Consider the following 20,132-nt stretch of genomic DNA (forward strand, 5'->3'; position numbering starts at 1 on the left):
TTCCCATTCTTGAGTCGGTGGAGATCTGAAATGATCTTGTTGTGAGCTGTGAAACATTTCGGACAGATTACATCCAGGTTGTGAGTTAGATGACTTAAAAAAGAATGTTGGACTGTAGATTGTAGGGGGCAATCCCTGGTGGTGGGTGGAGCCATTAGGGCAGGTCCGGTCTCCCGCCCAACCCATAAATGGCCTAGTGGCCATAAAACTTTGCCGACCTGTTTTAGATAGACTTTTATGGTCTTATGGTGACACCTACTGGCGATAGACGTATTGTTCCTTTCTATATATTATGTCTATATGTCAGCCCAGTGGGGGGGGATGAAGACAGATGACACAATTGCCCAGAGAAACTGCTTCACTCATGTATCTGGTGTTATAGAGTGTCTAGAAATCAAAAAAGCCTGTGTCCCCTTCACTACAGCAGGGCCCCTCCAGAGAAAAAGCTTTCTATAGAGATGTCTAATCCAAGATGGCTCCTGTCTTCATGCAGCGCGGGAGTCCCAGCACTTTAGCACTGTTCCGTATCTGATGTTCTAGTAAGTAAGGCTTTGTTTCTGCGAGTGCTCGTTATTTGAGGAGGTATCTGGATCTAACACTGGAGCAAGATCGCTGGCAGATCAGTTAAGAAGGCAGCTTTCAGCAGAGCTCTGCTAAGGCACGTCTAACTCCACCCCTGGAAGTCCTTATTTGGTTAATATTTCATTTTTTTGGCACAAGAATATGTTAAGCATATTTATTGCTTTTCAAGAGTATGTTTGAGGACCAGTTAGTTAAAGCAATAATCTTTGGAGTTCATATAGCTAGCTTTGAAACTCAATATCAATAATTTGCAATCCCTGAACCAACTTCTTGAAATACTTCAGAGCAGCATTTTAAGCAAATACATTTTTGCTCCCACTGAACAAATAAACATGTGGTTAGATTATTCGGCTTTCTTAAAAAAAAATTGTCCTTGGACTATGTTATTGACATATGACTAGGAGATTAGATTGTGAGCCTCTTTGAGGGACAGTTAGTGATGGACTTTGTAAAGCGCTGTGTATGTCAGCACTTTATAAATGCTGGATAATAATAAATGCAACAATAAAAAATGTCAAACAGGATTTTATGACGTACATGTTATTGTATAACACAAATTTTCTAAACAGCACATTTTTTTGAAGGAGGAAAATAATATGTTAAAGCATATCTAAACTGAAAACAATATTTATTTTAATTCAACTTAATAGTACTTGGCAATTTACATCCAGCAATTAATCCTTTTTAGTATCTATGGGAGAAGCCATGGTTGCCACCCAAGCTGGACTACATGTCTGCTTTTTTCAGCTCTACTACATGGCATTGAAAAAATAAATACCAACTTTCTGCTAGTCAGCTCATAGCAAGTGACAAGAGCACTGCATTTCTGTCAAAATTTACAGAAATTACCTGTATTCATAGAAAATGTTAGCCTAACGTGACACAACACTGGTATGTCAGTATCTATCAGTAGCATAAAAATACAGTTTCTAGTTGTATTTCAGGGTGCCTGCATTCATATAATATATATTACCAGTATGAAATGTTTTCCATTATTTGATATCTTTTAACCTTGCCTCATTCTCTTTACTTTGGGGATGCAATAGAACAGAACCTCCACTCCTCCCCAGTTAGTATGAAACATTATGATGAATTCTCAGAAATGGGAATGTATTCAAAATGAACATGGATAGGTGGTAGTGGGTCGGGATTCTGTCCCCACATTTACCTTTACTTCCACTTTTAGTAAAGCTGAGGATTATTAAAAGTTTTATTGAAAGGATTTTCTTAATTTCCATTATGTACTCACCTAGCTTTACATGGCCATTATCTGTCAGAAGAATATTTGCTCCCTAAAAAATAAAAATAAAAAAAGAATATACTGTTATTCAGAAAATGACATTTTTTTTCCTTTAGAGAGCATACGAATATAGACAAGAAAAGTTAGGTTTGTATATACTGCATGTAATTTTCAGCTTCACTCAAGTCATTATTACAAAAATGAAAAAAACAAAAAATAAAAGGAAAGAAATCATAATACATATAGTAATTTACTAAAACTTTTCTAAAGAAAGAGGGATATACTTAATGATGTATGTACAGCAGAAGACAGCTAATGTCAGCTTCAAGATGTACGATCTGCCGAGACTGAAGGTTCAGTCACCCCTTAAAATATCCAAATCCTTTCTAATACACCAAGATTTAGTTTTTAAAAAGTTAAAAAACCCACAATATTCATTAATGCAAAAGTTTAGTTTCACTAAAACTGAACTCCAGCTTTCTTTTTGAAATGTAGGAAAATCATAGCTGGTCAGAGGGGTTAGTAGGGTGCTTGCCTAAGCTATGGTAATACCGACACGTGATATTTCCATAAGTGAAAGCCAGGGACAGTAACAGAGCTAGATGAAAAAGATTTTCTTTTAGCCAGGAGATAAGGAGGATTTTACCTAAATTGCTGCGGCTTCTAATAGAAACTGACAAAAACTCACAGCAGAAGTAAAAATCAAAGAAAGCAAAGACGGGAAATTTAGTTTTAAAAGCTTTGGGATATGAGAGAATTTAAACCAAAACAATTTACAGTTTTTTACGAGGCTACCCCTGCTGAACTTGAGAAGATCTTTGTCCAGCAGGGTAGAAATCGGTGCTCACAACACAATATGAAAATCCCAGATAGAAGAGCCAGTGGTCTTGTAGTGGTTCCTTTGAATTTCAGCATACACATACCATTGACCTCTCCTATTGATGGCAATCAGTTTCCAACTAAGGATTAGGGAGTAAGAAGCAGATCCCTACTCTTGCAGCTGCCTGTACACACCCTTCCTTGAGAACCATAGTTGACCACGTACCAGCCAAGAAAAAAAATGCTGATTCTGACCTTCTTACTCACTGGACCTAATTACAACAATCTTAAGAAAATGTTCTTTTTCAGAAAAAAATTGGTTGCTGTATTGACCAACATTAAACAATTGTTTCATTATTCGTAAAGACAATTGAAATTCATTCAAGTTCCAATAGTATTAAAAAATTGTTATGACTCATGTAAAGCGTTAAGTCCCAGAGGCTGTGCTGCACTCGAGGGCCAGTTATTCTGACTGTTCTAAAATTCTTAAAGCTTTTTGCACCTAGCATAATCTTACTATGAATGGGCATGCACTACAAACCTTTACAGATTACTCAGCAGAAGTATCAAAAAAAAATCACATAAAAGTTCTATACTGAAAGTTGTTCCAGTGTAAAATTAGTTTAACTTTGGCATACTCAACTACCCTACTTCTTCGAATTTCGTCTATGGGCTGTGGTACTTAATAGTCATTGGAGTTGCATTTAGTGCAGGTCCCTTTGAGTGTGTGAGCGTTATTGTATGTTAATTTATCACTCAGATTTCTATTCCATGAGGAAAAAAGGAAAGTCTCTACTTGGATCAATGTTTTGGTTTGATTTTCCTGTCGCTGTTTTATGTTGTGCTATGCTACATACCCAATTGCTAATGTTAAGGGTTTTTTTTCAGACATTTGTTTACCAAATTTGTTTTACATCTGCACTGTATCCTTTACTGTGAATATAGCTTCATCAGGTTGCCTATTGTAACAGTTAATTGACAGATACTCTGTTGGGAATATCTTTACCATATTTTTTCCACTGACACTCTTTAGCTACAGTTTTTCGTCAACTGGCTGGTCTGGTTGTAATGTTGTTTCAAAATCTCATTGCCTATGATTGCTATCCATGCAAATAATCTCCTTGAGTGTAAAGAGGTTGCATTCACCCAATAAACCCAATGTCTACGTTGTGTCATCTAAATAAACACTGAAGGCGGATATTGTCTTTTTACAGGAAACCCATTTGGGTACCCAGAATTTATTTCAGATGAAAAAACATTGGGTGGGAGATGTGTATGGTTCCCTCTCAGACAGCCACAAAGCGAGAGTAATGATTCTTTTACACAAACCTTTTCCTGGCCAGGTGCACTCCTTCAAAAAAGATGATCAAAGGAGATTGGCACTTATAAAGATTGATCTTGTCAATATAATGTGCCAAATTCTGGTTCTTTAAAGTTTTCCCAAGATTTGTCAGTCAGGCTTTCACCAGACCATGAAACATTTAAAGTGGTAGGAGTTGATTTTAATTCTGTCATGCATAGGGGGAAGAAGGAGGGGTATAACAATTTTTCCAAGAGTGGTTACTGCCCCTTTCAACTCAGTAAACAGACCCCATATATCCTCTACGCATCTCCAGGATTTTGCTAATTTTCTACATTCACATGATGCATGGTGTCTGAGATATCCTCTGGAACATCAATATACATTTTACTCCCATGTACTCTATATGTACATCTTATTTGTTCAGACCAGCTCCTGCATATTACAGATTCCCCAGCAATCAACACCATGATCATCTCATATCATGATCCAATCTCGGTGGAGGTTAAATATTCAATTCTTGGGGGATGACATTATATGGCGTTTTCCCTCCTTTCTGTATACTGACCCAAAATTTCAGATGAAGGCTCGCTCAGCCTAAAGGATTTTACAAATGTAAATTCTCAACACCTGTCTATACCCACACTATTTTGTGAAACTGGCAAAGCATATTTAAGGGGTCAAATTATTGCTTTTTTTACAGCTCTCAGGAAACTAACCAATACAAAATATTGTCAGGCCACTTAAAGGCCTCAGGAAGCACAACAATGCATGTTAGATAATCCAACTGAACACACCAAAAACAGATGGAATGAGGCAAAAGAGCAATTTCAAGATTGGCTTGAAAAATATGAACACTTCAAATTCAATTAATGTACGTTTCCACTGTTATGGTAACAAATTAGTACAACAAAAATATCTTTCACCTTGTACTATCAATTTCTGTACACCACAACCCCTATAGATGTAAATTATGCCTTCTTTGATGGCATAGCAAAACAATTTTCTAAATTCCCCTATAAGCATGTTGGAAATTTATTCAACAATCCTTAATATGGCCAATGTTAAAGCACCAGGTCCCGAAAGATACACTGCAGAATTCAGTAAAATGATGAAAGATAATGTTTTTACTGTTCTTGATTATAAGAAAAAATTGTATGTGGGGATCCAGGGAATACTTTGCTAAAGGCAAGGATGCCTATATAAACGTAGACAGAGACCCCAGGTTACCTGGGTCCTCTTGAATGTTGATGCAAAAATATTATCAAAAATTATGGCAGATAGCCTTGCCATACTACTTCCTTCCCTTATATTGCCTGTACCGGTAGAGTGCTTGAAAGGTAGATTGCCAGTGACTAATATTGTTAAAGAGTATTGGCTGTTCTTGAATATGCTAAACTCCACCCAGATAAAGATCTAGCTATATTGGGAATAGATGCTGAAAAGGCATTTGACAATGTCAATATGAAATAGTTACTCACAGTTCTAAGGTGAGTAGGCCTTCAGGGCCCCTTTTTCAGCTTGCTTGCTTGCTGACACATATAAGTCCCCCACAGTTCGGGTGAGCACTCCAGGTTTATGATGTTGCAATATCACAGAAAGGGATAAGGCAGGGTTGTCCACTTTCACCGCTCCTCTTTAGAATAGCATTAGAATCCCTGGTACATAAACTTGAATCAGCTCCTATGGTAAATAGCATTTCTTTTTTTGGGAGACTGCGCATGCGCCGGAATTGGTAAGCCGTGCTTAGGAGAGCTCCCGCAGCACTGAGCCGCCGACACCCACACACAGCCTTCCCAGAGTGTCTCCCCGCTGAACATGGGTCGCAGACACACGGGGACCGCACAGACCAAAAGCGATCGCTGCGAATCCCGGGCTATGGAGAGTTTTTTCACTAAATCGGATCCGGCAACTCCCTCTCCCCAGACTTCCAAGATGGCGCCGGCTGGTGATGCAAGGCGCAAAAAACCTAGGACTGTAAGTAATGTCACCGCTGCCTCACCTCCACATGCTACACAAGGCCAGGACACTGAAAGAAGCTCACTGTTGTCCTCCAGTCCCCCATCTTCACCTGCACTCTCTCTTGATATGACAGGGGAAGTTACCCCTGCCACTTGAGGCCTCACTAGGGCTGACCTGGATTTCTGCATTCATCGCATAGAGGGCACTGTTAAAAAGGAAATTGCTGGAGGGATCTGGGGACCAGAGTAATGGCGGTTGAGGAGATTACTGGGAGCCTGGCCAAATCTAATGATCAGCAGCAGGAAGTACTGAATGAGCATACCATGCTTCTACAGCGCCTTATACTATTGCAGGATGACCTGGAAAACAGAAACAGGCGTAACAACATCCGCATAGGCGGACTCCCTGAATCGAATGATTCTCAACATTTAATAGAGGCGGTTACATCCCTATTTAACAGTGTCTTGGGAGTACCTAAGAATTCCCCAATTGGAGTGGAGAGGGCCCATCGGGTTCCTGGTTAAAAGCCCCAGGACTCGAGGGACTAGAGATGTGGTTTGCAAATTGGCATCTTATCGAACTAAAGAGGAAATCTTGCAAGCTGCCCGCACACAAGAGAATATCAATTTTATTGGCTCCCGCATAATGTAGCTTCAAGATTTGTCCCAGCACACTTTGGCGCTGTGCAGAGCCCTGCCCCCCCTTCTGGATACCCTGTATGCACATGGGATTCAATATCGCTGGGAATTCCCTTTTCAATTACTGGCACATAAAGAAGGAGCATCTGCAGCTTTTGGATCTATTACTGATCTTCCATCATTTTTGGCCACTTTTGCCCTGCCTCCTGTACATCTCCCAGACTGGCCGAAAAGTCCTTGTATCCTTGATGCGTCGATCAGAGAAGGATGGTCGGTTCAACGTAAACGCAGTCATCAGAAGAAAGCAAAACTAGGAGCTGCTACGTCCTCAACATGAGTATATCCACTGCTCTTTGATTGTTTTTTTACTGTATGTTCTTATAGCTGCAAAACTTGGTGGCCAAGGCTGTGGTGACACCACTTTCTCTGTGTAGTCACGTTCACACTGATTTATTTGCATATGGCTGTTTTATGCATGTTACAGTTTAGTTTTATGCATGTTACAGGAAGCAGGAGCTCACCCAGTTATTTCTGAGCCTTCACAGTCTCTACCTTATGGTTGATATAGTGAGGAGGTTTTTGGGCACTTTAGAATACCTCCCTAACCGATCCTACCTGGGGTTTGTTATTTGAGCTCATTGCATTTTGACAGGTACTTCCTGGTACCTGTATTGTATTGGTAGGATATTCCTTATATCCTCTTTAATCTTCCCTTGTCACTTCCACCCCCCCTCTTTGTTATCTGTGTCTCATTGACCTAATAACCCACTTAGAATTCAACATTTTTTTTCGCCCCTCACGGTCCAGTCCCGGAATGGCGACACTTAAAATTACCTTGTTAAATATGAAAGGTTTGAATACCCCAGAGAAACGCTCATCCCTGTTCTCTGGACTCCACCGGTTCAGAACGCATGTGGCCTTCATTCAAGAAACACATTTTCTTGAATTTCAGGAAGTAGTTTCAGTATTTACTATAGATTGCTTTAAGAAAAAGCTGGATGTTTTTCTAGAAGCACAGACTATAACTGGGTATTAAGGCTTTAAAGTAAAAATAACAGTGACTGTTGATCCAGGGAACATTGGATTGACTCAAGGAATCAAGGTTTTCCCCTGTTGAAACAAATTGTACCAGGGTTTTTTTTGCCTTCCTCTGGACCAACTATGTCTTATGGGGTTTTATATCTGGGATATTTTTTTTTCACTTGTGGTTGATTTTGATGGACTTATGTCTTTTTTCAACCAAACCTACTATCTATTTAAGTATGTCATTTTCGGAGTGACAAACTACCAAAACTTTGGCATCGTAGGTTTCCAACAGTGTACCATAGCTGCTCCCCTGACTCTCGCTCCAAGGGTGTATGTATTTTACTGTCTGATGGGCTTTCTTGGTCTCTCAAAGATATGTATTGTGATGCTGATGGGCGGTTGCGGTTTGTCAAGGGATTGCTTGACCACCAGGTGGTCACTGTAGCCACGGTATACGCCCCCAGCACAGCCCAGGCATTCTTTCTCTCCGCAGCTCTGGTGAGACTAGATGAATTTTGCGAGGGCCAAGTTATACTGGGTGGGGACATTAACTTTGACCCAGACCCTGCTGCAGATGTTTCCTGCAATTCTGACAGGGGGATGCCAGGACAAGGCCGCATTAAATGGGCAATGCTTCGTCATCAAATGATTGATGTTTGGAGAATCTTGCATCTCTTGGATAGAGACTTCATCTTTTTCTCTAGGCCTCACCAGAGCTTCTCACGCATTGACCATTTTTGGATCCCTCACTCTGACCCGATACAAGTTCATGACTGCTCTATAGGGACTGCAACTTTTTCAGACCATGCATCGATATTCCTCCATATTTCACTTCCACACCTTTCTCCTAAGGTGTGGAACTAGAAGCTGAACGAGTCCCTCCTGAAGGAGGTCTCAACAGACGTCTCTAAGGAGCTTTCTTCTTACTTTTTAACTAACGAGACACCAGGAATGAGCCCCATGTTGATTTGGGAAGCTCATAAGGTAGTGATAGTTGTTTAGTAGCCTCGGGGAAGTCGCCTGGACCTGATGGCTTTTCTTTAAAATACTACAAAACCTTTCAGGAAATTCTTTCACTCCGTTTTCTAGCTGAATTTAACTCGCTTCTGTCAGGGGGAACACTATCAAAGGACTCACTTAGTGCCCACATCCCTCAGTATGTACTGTAACAGAGTTATAGGCCAAAATACCTACTCAATCAAGACTTGAAATTATTTTCAAAACTTTTGGCTAATAGATTGCAACCCCTATTAGGTAAATTGATACGTTTTGACCAGGTTGGGTTTGTCCCCACTAGAGAGGCAAGAGACAACAAGATGCGAGTAGTAAACTGGATCTTAGCTTCCCAACGTACCCAAGCCCCAGCTTTCCTCCTGCCAACTGACGCAGAGAAAGAGTTCGACAGAGTGGACTGGCAATTCATGATGCAAACTCTGAGGTATACTGGATTAGGGGACATCTTGGATTGGTTCATTGTACACACAACCGATAGCCTCAGTCCGAGTTAATGGATTTTTATCTAAACCTCTACCAATTTCTAATGACACGAGGCAGGGATGGCCCCTGTCCCCGTTGCTCTTCTTACTGACCCTTGAATCAATCCTCTGCCGAGTCCGTGCTTCTACGGATATATCGAGACTGCAGTCTGACACATCGGAGCATAAGGTTGCGGCTTTGCCGATGATCTTTCTGTCTAGGCCCGTGGTGTCTCTACCCAACCTCATGCAGGAGCTTTAAACCTATGGTCACCTGTCTAATTTTAAAGTAAACATCTCCAAATGCGCAGCCCTTAACCTCACATTACAGAAGACAAAGAGCCGCCTCCTTTCCCTTTAAATGGGCCACTGGTTCAATCAGTTACCTAGGGGTCCAACTAACCGCTGACATAGACAAACTTTTTTCCACTGAATTTCACACCTGTGTTACAAAAAATGTCTAAAGACCTTGACCAGTGGATCTCCCATACTTTTTCTTGGTTTGGGCCTAAGTGAGTGTAAGTGTCCCTAACTTTTCTTTATATTATGCAGCCTCACATTTAGTGCGTATTGTGGACTGGTGCACACACACGGAGAGTAAACAGTGGGACCCTATGGAACAGAGCTTCTGCTCTACCGAATTGAGATATGTCCCGGGGGTATATTCCTCTCTGAGACAGACAGTGGGAAACCACCCCTTGATAAGGGCAACATGTGGTATTGGTAGCAAATATTTCCCAACTGCAGATATCTCCCCTCAACCCAGCCCTTTAACACCAGTCATTAGGAATCCTGCTTTTTACTCCAGGAGTAGAAAATAGGAGATTTCTCATGCTACGGGAGGCCAGCCTAGACAGGGCAGTAAGTTTCCTGGGAAGGGACCATTGGTATTTGATGGAGGATCTCAGATCCTGTGACCTCCCCCTTTGGTCTTCACTTCTGGAGGGCGGCACAATTATCACACTTTTTGCAATCTCTGCCACCTGCACCTACATTTAGGGAATCTTTGTCTGCCTTTGAGAGACGTTGCGCTGGGAAAGATGATTGCAGACATGCTATTTCCCGGATTTACTCTATGCTAAACAGGCCACCTAGTAGGTTCTCATCCCTTTTTCTGGACTCTTGGGAGAGTGAGCTAGGGATGACTCTCACCCCCTCCCAAAGTGAACAGATTATCTGCTCGGCACACCAGACGTCAATACACAGTGGAGTGCAGGAGACAAACTACAAGTCTGGGCTGTGTTGGAGGTGCAACACTAGAAGTTGGGTCACAACACACGGCATAGGACAATTGTGGCAAAATACATAGAATGGAAAATTTAGATATACTAATAGGGCAGGCATTACAAAGTTGGAACAAAGTGTAGGGAGAAGGTAGAACACTGAAAAAATAAGAGGTTACTGGATACCCAGGGCATAACTGGGAGCACTAAGTTTGCCATGTTTTGCCACACCCCCTATTTGATCAGCTGGCGACAGCTTCCCGCCACCGTGCTTAAAAAAATTTCTGGGGAGAACACTGAATATAATTATAATAATATATATGTATTGTCTCCAATCCTTTCATTATGTAGTACTTTCACCATTGGATCTTTTCATAATGTAGAAAAGATAATAGGTAATGGATCCTAAATAAAATTATATATCAATATCCCGATTGGCGTATTGTGTTATTTGTTAATTAAAGAGAAAAGGCTAGTAATAAGTACTTACTGAATATGGGGTGTGTAACGTTTCTAACAGAGTAGCTTTAAGACCCATGATTGTGCATCAGTGGTAACAAAATCTAAAAGGAAGAGTATAAATTGGAGTGCTCAAAGGTAATTGAGATAACATTCCTTGTATGCATATTCAATGGCCAATTCCCCAATCGGGATATTATTATGTATTTTATTTAGGATCCATTACCCATTATCACCCATTACCATCATGGAAGAAAAATAGAACTTTCTCTTTCTATACTCGCGGGGAAAGCCTTTAATGTGATCAGAACTTACATACTCATAAAAAGTTATTTTACTAATCTATCCTTCTTTACGATATATTACCTACAGTATTGCCTCTTTACTTTTCATTATATAGTATTTTCATCATTGGATTTTATGAGTAGGCTATTTTTCAAGTAGTAACTGGCATCAAGTCTTTCCCGGCAAAAAGGTTTCAGCAATATTACCAAGTAAGCCTTTACAGCACTACTCTGCGTTCTAATACCAAGAGACTCTTTCAAACATATTCTACTGTTGATATTCATTACATACTTCTCTCTAATTCTGAAGGTCTCCCAAATAACCCCTAACGAAGCCTTGCGGGACGAAATGCGTCGGGTGGGAAACAAGTTTATTGTTGTAAACAGGATTTGATTCACCAATAATACTACCCATGTAGTTTCATAAGACCAGGATACCAATGTTAGTCTAGGACTAACATAGAAGACCTCTGTCTAGTTTTAGGATTTTCAACATAAATAAAGTTTAAGTTTTTAATAAAATTACTGTGCCCCACAAAAGCCTGTCTTTCTCTTTCTCTTCTGATTTTTTCCTTAGCACTAATCCAGGCTGGGCACACCGGAGTGTACTCCATCTAAGCCTCTGGGGTAACTATCTTTGGTGGAACATACTCTTTCACTATATTAATATATATATTATCATCAATACCTGCTTATTGGCAGCAAGGAGAGCTATTTTAGCTGCATGGATTTAACAGGATCCACCTACTTTCTCCTATGTGATCCTCTCCCTGAATATGAAAGGGACAGATTAGATTGGTGGCCCACTGAGGGGTGGATAAGGTAGTCAACACCTTTGTTTTCAAACATGAACTTTATTTTTCGTGAACTAAGTGCAGATGAACAAGCGCAGATTCATGATACTCTAAATTTCAGATTTAAATACTCTACATGGTATATAACGCACAAAACGTTATGAAAGGATTGAGAGAATGTTCATTGTTTCATTGTTTTACACACAGGTTTATATTTGTTACTGTATTGTTAGTTCCAACTTAGTCCTTATATGTGTGAAGGTTTTTTTTTTTTGTTTGTTTTTTTTTTTTATTTCTGTAATTTATATGTTCTGTTGCATTTTCCTTGCTATATGTTGTTGTATATGTTGTATGTCCTTCCTATTTTCATGTATTGTCTTTATTTGAAAATCCCCAAAAAAGAGTTTCCAAAAAAAAAAAAAAATGTTATCAATGACAAACTTAGACTACTGGAAGTATGTTCACGTTTTTGTGAACTCTTCTCCTACAGTGGAGATTTATGAATGGAGGACTGTCAAGGTGGTAAATAGGAATTTGAATCTGACGTACATCAGTTTGCTGAAAGGAACTTCTATGTTCTATGATTGACTTAAATCTCTGCCTACAGAAGAAGTCACTCAATCTTTTTTTAAAAAACTAAAGAAATGCTTGTTGCTTGCATCAGCATTCAAACTCTGATAAAAATTATGTAAAGCTGGGTCTACATGGACGTTTTTAAAAACGTATGTAAAGGTTCCTATTGCGTTAATATCCGTTTTTATGCACTTATTACCGTTTTAAAGCTTGGCTTTAAAATGCTGGAAAACGCCTATGCCGCGGTTTCCCTGCATTTTGAACTAATTTGCATATTAAAGGCTCAAAAATACAGGAAACCGTCCCATTTATATCAATAGAATCGTTTACCTGCATTTCCAGGGGTTTTCCAGCCTTAACCCAGCGTTTTTAATTTTTTAAACATTGCATGCAACATTTAGGATAAATGTCATAAACGTGCCTCAAGGAAACGTCCTGGTGTAAATTAACCTATTGTAATGCATGGGGATTTCAAACAAGGGCTTTAAAAGCCTCAGGTTAAACGCTGGGGAAACAGTCCGTGTAGACTAAGCCTAAATGTTAAGTGACTTACGCCGGAGACTGACATTTCTCCTGTGCAAGGTAATTTCAGTTTTTTTTGGATGTCAAGAAAAACACATTCACTTTTTAGGTAACAGTGTTGACTGTTTTAAAGATTCACTGAGTTGCATAAAACCTTTTACTTTTTAGTAGGATACTACTAAGTCCGCTACTGAAAACACAGAATGGCAAACCTAACTACCCAGAGAGAAACATCAAAGATGGGAATGATTAAAGGAATCCCCAAAAATGTTAAAACAACGTCAGATACCACGCTCCTATGTACAAAACTAGTGCCACCGTAACAGTGGTCCATGTCTTGTCGGGTGTATCCATTAAAGCCATAGGCTCAGTTATAGATTTGAGTGGCAAAGCAAGTGTGAGTTTCACTCTGGTTAAGTCCAAGCAGACACTGAACCCTGCATATACCATTCCAAAGCTTAAATTCTGTTTAACTGTGTTAGCTGTCAAAATTGCTGAATCTATCTTAAACCATGAAGAATTTAAATTTGAACTGGTTAACCCAAAGCCTCCAGTGTTGCGTCTTCTGCGCACCTAAACAATTGGAATAGTCAGTCCATCTCAAGATTTTGACTGCTTAAATATTTACTAATGACAGTGAAAACAGGTCCAACACTTTTCCATTGCGTTCTGCAGTCACTGGAATAAGCACTTTTGCAACTTTCAAGGTTGTAGAAAATGGCAAACTAGCAAACCCAACATAAAAGTGAGTGACAATATTTTCCCAAATAATGAAGATGCTCAGCCTAACAATTGGTTATTGTCATAGTTTTTGTAATCAGACAATAGGCCAACAGAAAAATACAAGGAGTCAGATATGTAAAGAAGTGTTTAGCAAAACTTAATGAATTTCTTTTTCCTCTACCCAAAGAGAGGGAGGAAGGAGGATGAACAGTGTTATCATGATAGGTCCCATGTCCTGACGCTTTCGCCCTCTGGGCATCCTCAAGGGATAATGAGAGCATAGAAAAATATAGTATATAGCACATTTAATAACATATCAGGATATATATATTTTTTTAAACGAATTTCATACGAACATACTGCACCAATTCTCTTTTTGTGTGTGTGTGTGTGTGTATATATTATTTAAATAATATATATTTATATTAATATATATTTAAATATATATATCCTGATGTTATTATCCACATTGGTTGTGAAAGTTCCATTTTTTAAAAAAAAAATGAAATTTAAACATTTCTTGTTAGGTACTATATTGAAAATCCAAATTATTGGCGGGTGTCAGATTACATTAAAGTTTAGGTGGACTTCACAATATAGAACTACTCACTGGGCTAATCTTAAACTTCAGTTTAAACATTGTTTGCTCATCTGTCACTGGAAAGACTAAATATTGTTACGGTAACAGTAATCTGATGTCTGCCTAGAGCTTTAAAGCAGAAAAAAACTTTCTTATTATCTATGAAAAAGGAAATTTTAACTTTTTTTTTTACATTTTTAAACTCACATGTATTGCGAGTTCATACAAAATTGCATCCAACTCTAAAACCCTGAAAGGCTAGCACAACAACTGTCCCTGTGTATTATTTCGAGTGCCCTGTGGTGGCAGTAAAAGGAGGTAGAAGCAGAGATTTTAAATCCCCTGCCCAGTTTGCACTTTGTCTAAATACATTACTGTCTATTATTAAATAATTACTGACACTCTGCACAGGAATTGCATAAAAAAGATTTGTCCTATAAATAGTATTTTCAATTGGTAAAACAAAAAATAAAAAAATATAGCAATATTTTAATATAATATTAGATTGTTTCTTACCTTTATATCCCTGTGCATTTTTCCTTTATTGTGAAGATAATACAAACCCTGAAAGAACACAGAAATGGTTTAGATAATGTTAGTGCAAATTGTTGATTAAATTAAAGAGCCTATAAAGAGATTGCACCACTGCCAACAGACAACAAGGCTTGACAGCCCCTTTCCTAAATATGAAAAAAAAATGAAAACTGGAAGGGAAAACAAATAACACTTAAAAAAAAACTTGCATAGCAGTAACAAGCATTTCCATTTCAAAGCTATATAGAAGTCTTTTTTACAGAGCTTTTGTGAAGTGTTTGCAGGCTGAAAAATCCAATAGAAAAGCCTAAAAAAAGCCAAACTCAGTTCTGCAGGCAGAGGTTCAAGAGCAAAAGATACAAATTAGAGTATAAGACAGGCTGAGGAGACTCACTGACAGAAAACTCTCTACACAAAGTAGGCCTGAGTGGTTATCTGAAGCATCATGCATTGCAAGTGCATGGTACACCATTGCGATTAGAAAATTGATCAGGAGTAATGATGTGCAGAGGACTCTGGAGAATGTGCATGAAGATAAGAAGAAGCTGAAAGTGGATTAGATCTACCTTAAAATACCTATTAAAAGACTGAACAATGTCTAGCACAAAAGATTAGCAATTAGGTTATGGCAGGCTGAACTGTTTGCTTACACAACCGAATACAATGTACAGTTAGAACAACAACATTAGGTATTGCATATTGTGGATTATTGGGGCAAAAAAAAAACCTCAGGGTAACTTCTGAATCACAAACTGCAACTGACAGACAGCATACCTGCAGCGTTTCTCGGGAAACATAGGCAATCTGTTGTTCTGAGAGGGGCCCAGTTACTGTGGTGAGAAAAAAAATAAGATACTTCTAGGCAAATAATATAGTTTTCTACATACACTTTATCTGTGAGAACAAGGGAAAGCACAAAGAAAGATGAACTACAAAGCAGACAGATTTATTACACGTGTTTGGAAATTTTGGGCAGCTAATCAGGGGCATGTTCTGATTTTTAGATGTTATTATATACATATGTTTTGAAGACATGTTTCTTTACTTTCAAGTGTATAAATGGCATATTAGGTTGTGATAGCATATAAATATATATATATATATATATATGTTTTTAAAAAATGCAACATGCAATATTACTATAAAATACCAGTTCTCCTAAAACACATCAAATAATAAATGTACTTTTAAAGTTCTAACTGCTATTTTGATATATTCACATGAGTTGACTGGTTTACATTGCATTGCTTATAATGTGGGATCTGTTGTATGTTTATGTTTGCATATCCCTGATAGTGTTTTGTTAAAATAAACTTATCTTTCTTTCTTGATTTCCTTCCCGTTTTGTTTCCCTACATTTTCCACCTACTATAGCTGGAGAGGGTTGTGGAAGGTGAACAATCCAACAGCAGTATCTGTGTCTTTCAAGTGGGAAAAGGAGATATACAACATGAACTTCATTGGGCCACTTGTGTGCATGTTTTTGACTAAATTGTAAGAAACTGACTCCTCGAAGATGGCACATGGGTCCAACATCTTGTAATAGGGCACGTGCTCAAAGCTTAGAACCATTACGCTCAATTAGTATTCACCAGTAAACAATGTAAAACCGGCAGGCCATTGGTGCCTCATTCACTACGCAGATGAGAGCAGGTTCACAGTCAACAAATGTGAAAAATGTGAAAGATGTGAAAGAGTCAGGAGACGCAGTGTTCACCATTATGCTGCCTACATAATCAACCAGCATAACAGATTGGTTTGGCAGTGGGTCTGTGATGTTCTGGAAGGTATATAGCCCTGGAAGGCTGCAAAAACCCAAACATGGTAGCTAATAGTACCATGATTGTTTGTCACCAGAATCAAATCCTCAGACCTTTAGATGGTGAAGTGAGGGCTAGGTTCCCCCTGGTGCAGAACAATGCCTGGCTTCATGTGGATAGAGTGTGTAGGCAGTTCTTTGATGATGTAAGCATAGATGTCATTGACTGATCTGAAGTTACCCAAACAATAATACAACAGACATCCTCTGGGACATTATGTATTGGTACATCTGACTCCAACAAGTAGCTAACCAAACCAAGAGCTTACCCCAATGCCCTGATTGAGGTCTGGGAGGAGAACCCCTATGGCAGTGGTCCCCAACCTTTTGCAGGTCGCGGACCACTACACTAAACGCACGGACTCCGGATCTTGCATGCGCGGGAAGCCGTGTGTCACTTTAAAGGGGAAGAAACTTCCCCCCAGAGTGACGTCATGATGCCAGAACCTGCTCTCCCATCGCAGGTCTGTGTCTCTGGACACAACCGGTGCACCTCTCTGAGTATGCGCGGAAGACGTGGTCCGCGGCTCCGGCCGCTGTGCCCCCCCAGATAGCCACGGACCACTGGTGGGGACCGAGGACCTCTGCTCTAGGGCACAAACCCCCGTCTCATCAGAAGCATGCCCAGAGGAGTGCATACAGGCACAAGGAGCCATACATTAACCTCCCTGGCGGTATGACTATTAAGTATTTTCAAATGTAAAAGTGGTACATTTAAAAATACTTAGTATTTTACTTTTTTCGCCTGGTCCCACATCTGCTTCCCTTGGCCTCGTGCTCCCAACGTTCATATTCCAGGGACACTAGATTACAGAGATGCCAGGCCGGCATTGTCAGGGAAAAGAGATGCCGGGCATCAATGGAGGACGCCGCAGGCACATGAGGATTAGGTAAGCTTTTTAAACTCCCTGGCAATTTCACCCCGAGTGTGGCTCGAGTTACCACTTTTGGTACTGAAAATTAACCCCGAGCCACACTCGGGATTACCGCTAAGGAGGTTAACAGTGGTAAATAATTTTGGTTCCACTGACTGTGCTAATGTCTCAGTTTGTTCTCAATAAAAATACAAAATGTAAAATAATAAAGATTTTACATCTGAATATTTGAGATTTGTCATGTGAGTTTTGCATTCCCCTAAATCTGGAGTGGTTTATAAGATTCTATTTATTTTTATAATATTATTATAAAAATTCTATTTAATTTTATAATATACCTGAGAGACTACACATGTGCATGACTATACTACATGCATATGACTATATGTGGGCAGCACGGTGGGTCAGGGTTTAGCACTCCGGCCTTTGCAGCGCTAGGTCCCAGGTTCGATCCCCAGCAAGGACATTATCTGCATGGAGTTTGCAGGTTCTCCCCGTGTCTGCGTGGGTTTCCTCCGGTTTCCTCCCACATCCCAAAAACATGCAGTTAGGTTCATTGGCTTCTCCCTAACAATTGACCTTAGACTACATTTTTCACATATGACTATGGTAGGGACATTAGATTGTGAGCTCCTTTGAGGGACAGTTAGTGACACGACTATTGACTTTGTACAGCGCTGCGTAAAATGATGGCGCTATATAAATACTGTGTAATAATAATAATAATAATAATGCATGCTACAATGGTAAGAAACTATGCATTTTAACCTTTTGTGACTTTAATAACTAAAGGGCAAAATTTTAGTGAAAGAAAGTCATCAGCAGTCCAAAGTACAGGGTACTTGCTTTATTATAAAAACACTGTCACAACACTGTTGGAAAGCCAACAGTTCGGGGCTGCGCAGGGTCCCATCTCCATACTAACAGCAATGTAGGAGTCACAGTCAGTTATAAAACTTCTCAGAAAGTCTTACCCTTCCTCACTACTATTTTACCCACTTTTCCCAAAACTATACTTTTTAACATATATTCTTACCATGGTATATATCTTGTAAAGATCCTCCTCCACAGAATTCCATGCAAATCCAAAGCTTATCTCTCCTGATAAAACAGAAACAAAAAATATTACCGAATGTGAAAAAATATCATGTGAATTACACAGGGAAAATCATTTACTATAATACACATTTTAATTATACAAATGGCTATAACCCCAGCCAATGCTTTAAAATTCTATTTTGAATAATTTCCTGTATTTGTCCTGCCTGCCTTTCTTTGCAAATGTATAACATTTTCCCAGCAGAGCTTAATGCTGCCAAAACTAAAAAGATTAAGGGCTATTTCAAACATGTGGTGGGCTGCAGCGTTCCACACGGGTTTAACAGGTATGAAATGGGTTAATAATGCCATAAAAAGCAAGAGAATAAAGACAGAAGGTGGATAGGATTTTTTTATTTATTAAACACCTTCACCTGCATGGACATTTATTTTTTGCAGGTCCTGTGCAAGGAAAAAGATAAGCTTTTTTTTGGCACAAATGCTTATCATCAGTTATCTTCTTTTTTACACTTTTTTCTTTTTACCATTACTCACAAAATTATCATTATCACACCAATCCTACAATAATAATATCACAATATTACATCTTTATAACATACTGTTCCTAGTCAAACATTTTATGATATCTATCTTTTTAGGTATTTCCTTCCTTTGACATATTATTATTGCAAACATTTGACTTACCATCCTCAGACCCCTTTTAAAAAAAAAAAAAAATCAGCGCATTAAGTGGCATTTATACTGAATTTTTATTTCTTTTCTCTTTCCTTTTGCTCATTCAATAGTAGAGAAACAATAGCTTTCACCTACCTGTATGTATTCTCCTTACCCATGTAAGTAAATCACCCATATTATCATGCTGTGGCTTTTACGAAGGGAATTCACCATCCTTTGACTCTTAATTAATTAAGACTCGTTTAATTTTGATTTAGGCATACAGCTTATTATTAGTTGAACATATCAAGAAATAAAGGACCTTGATCTATGCTGAACCCGAGTATGTAAAAGTTTACACTTTTATAGATATTTATAAATAAATACAACTCTAGTTATAACACATAGTTATGGACATTTAAAAATACATACAACTCTAGTTATAACACATAACTGTATAGAGTTAGTTGCACCATATTAGTATGCCTATTATAACTTGTTGTTACAACCAACAGGACTTATTTCCTGGAATAATACCTCATTACCACATCAATTCTAATAACATCCTAAAGCAAACAGACAAAATTGAATATAACTACAAGTCAATTAAGGACATAGAACTATGTTGAATTTCAGAATATAAAATCACATATATATCTCTATGTGAGTACCTTATTCTCCAATTGCTACTCTTAAGATAATAGATAACCAGTTCCATCATCCTCTTAACATACACTTTATAATTTACAGGATGCTAAATTTCCTGGACCAGTACAAAACTGTTAGATTAATCTAAAAACTATACTTCAACTATTCTTAAACAACAATCAAGGTATGCTAAATTATTTTGCTAATTATGAAATCATTGATGAATTACTCATTGATTTACTCATATAGATAGGAACGAAGTATTTGTTTATATATACAGTTTTCTAGCCTACATCAGCATACCAAACAGCACCAAGATTGACCCCAAGAATCACATTGATTG

At 38.7% G+C, this 20,132-nt stretch overlaps 1 protein-coding gene across 8 annotated transcripts in view; it reads right to left on the minus strand.

The window, feature by feature from the left end:
- The window catches only part of MAP4K3 (mitogen-activated protein kinase kinase kinase kinase 3), a 325,471-nt gene that overhangs the window by 231,491 nt on the left and 73,848 nt on the right, over positions 1-20,132 (minus strand). For all 8 annotated transcript variants that reach the window (XR_011920413.1, XR_011920412.1, XR_011920414.1 and 5 more), the window contains 4 exons: positions 18,465-18,529; positions 15,509-15,564; positions 14,717-14,764; positions 1,832-1,874 (listed from right to left, as the gene is read on the minus strand). Coding sequence is in view for 5 of the 8 variants with exons in the window: in XM_072409172.1 (XP_072265273.1) it covers positions 1,832-1,874; positions 14,717-14,764; positions 15,509-15,564; positions 18,465-18,529 (212 nt within the window). In the remaining 3 variants the exon portion in view is untranslated. The remainder of the gene's footprint in view (positions 1-1,831; positions 1,875-14,716; positions 14,765-15,508; positions 15,565-18,464; positions 18,530-20,132) is intronic.

The sequence above is a fragment of the Pyxicephalus adspersus genome, chromosome 4 (assembly GCF_032062135.1).
Source record: "Pyxicephalus adspersus chromosome 4, UCB_Pads_2.0, whole genome shotgun sequence".
NCBI classification, from domain to species: domain Eukaryota; kingdom Metazoa; phylum Chordata; class Amphibia; order Anura; family Pyxicephalidae; genus Pyxicephalus; species Pyxicephalus adspersus.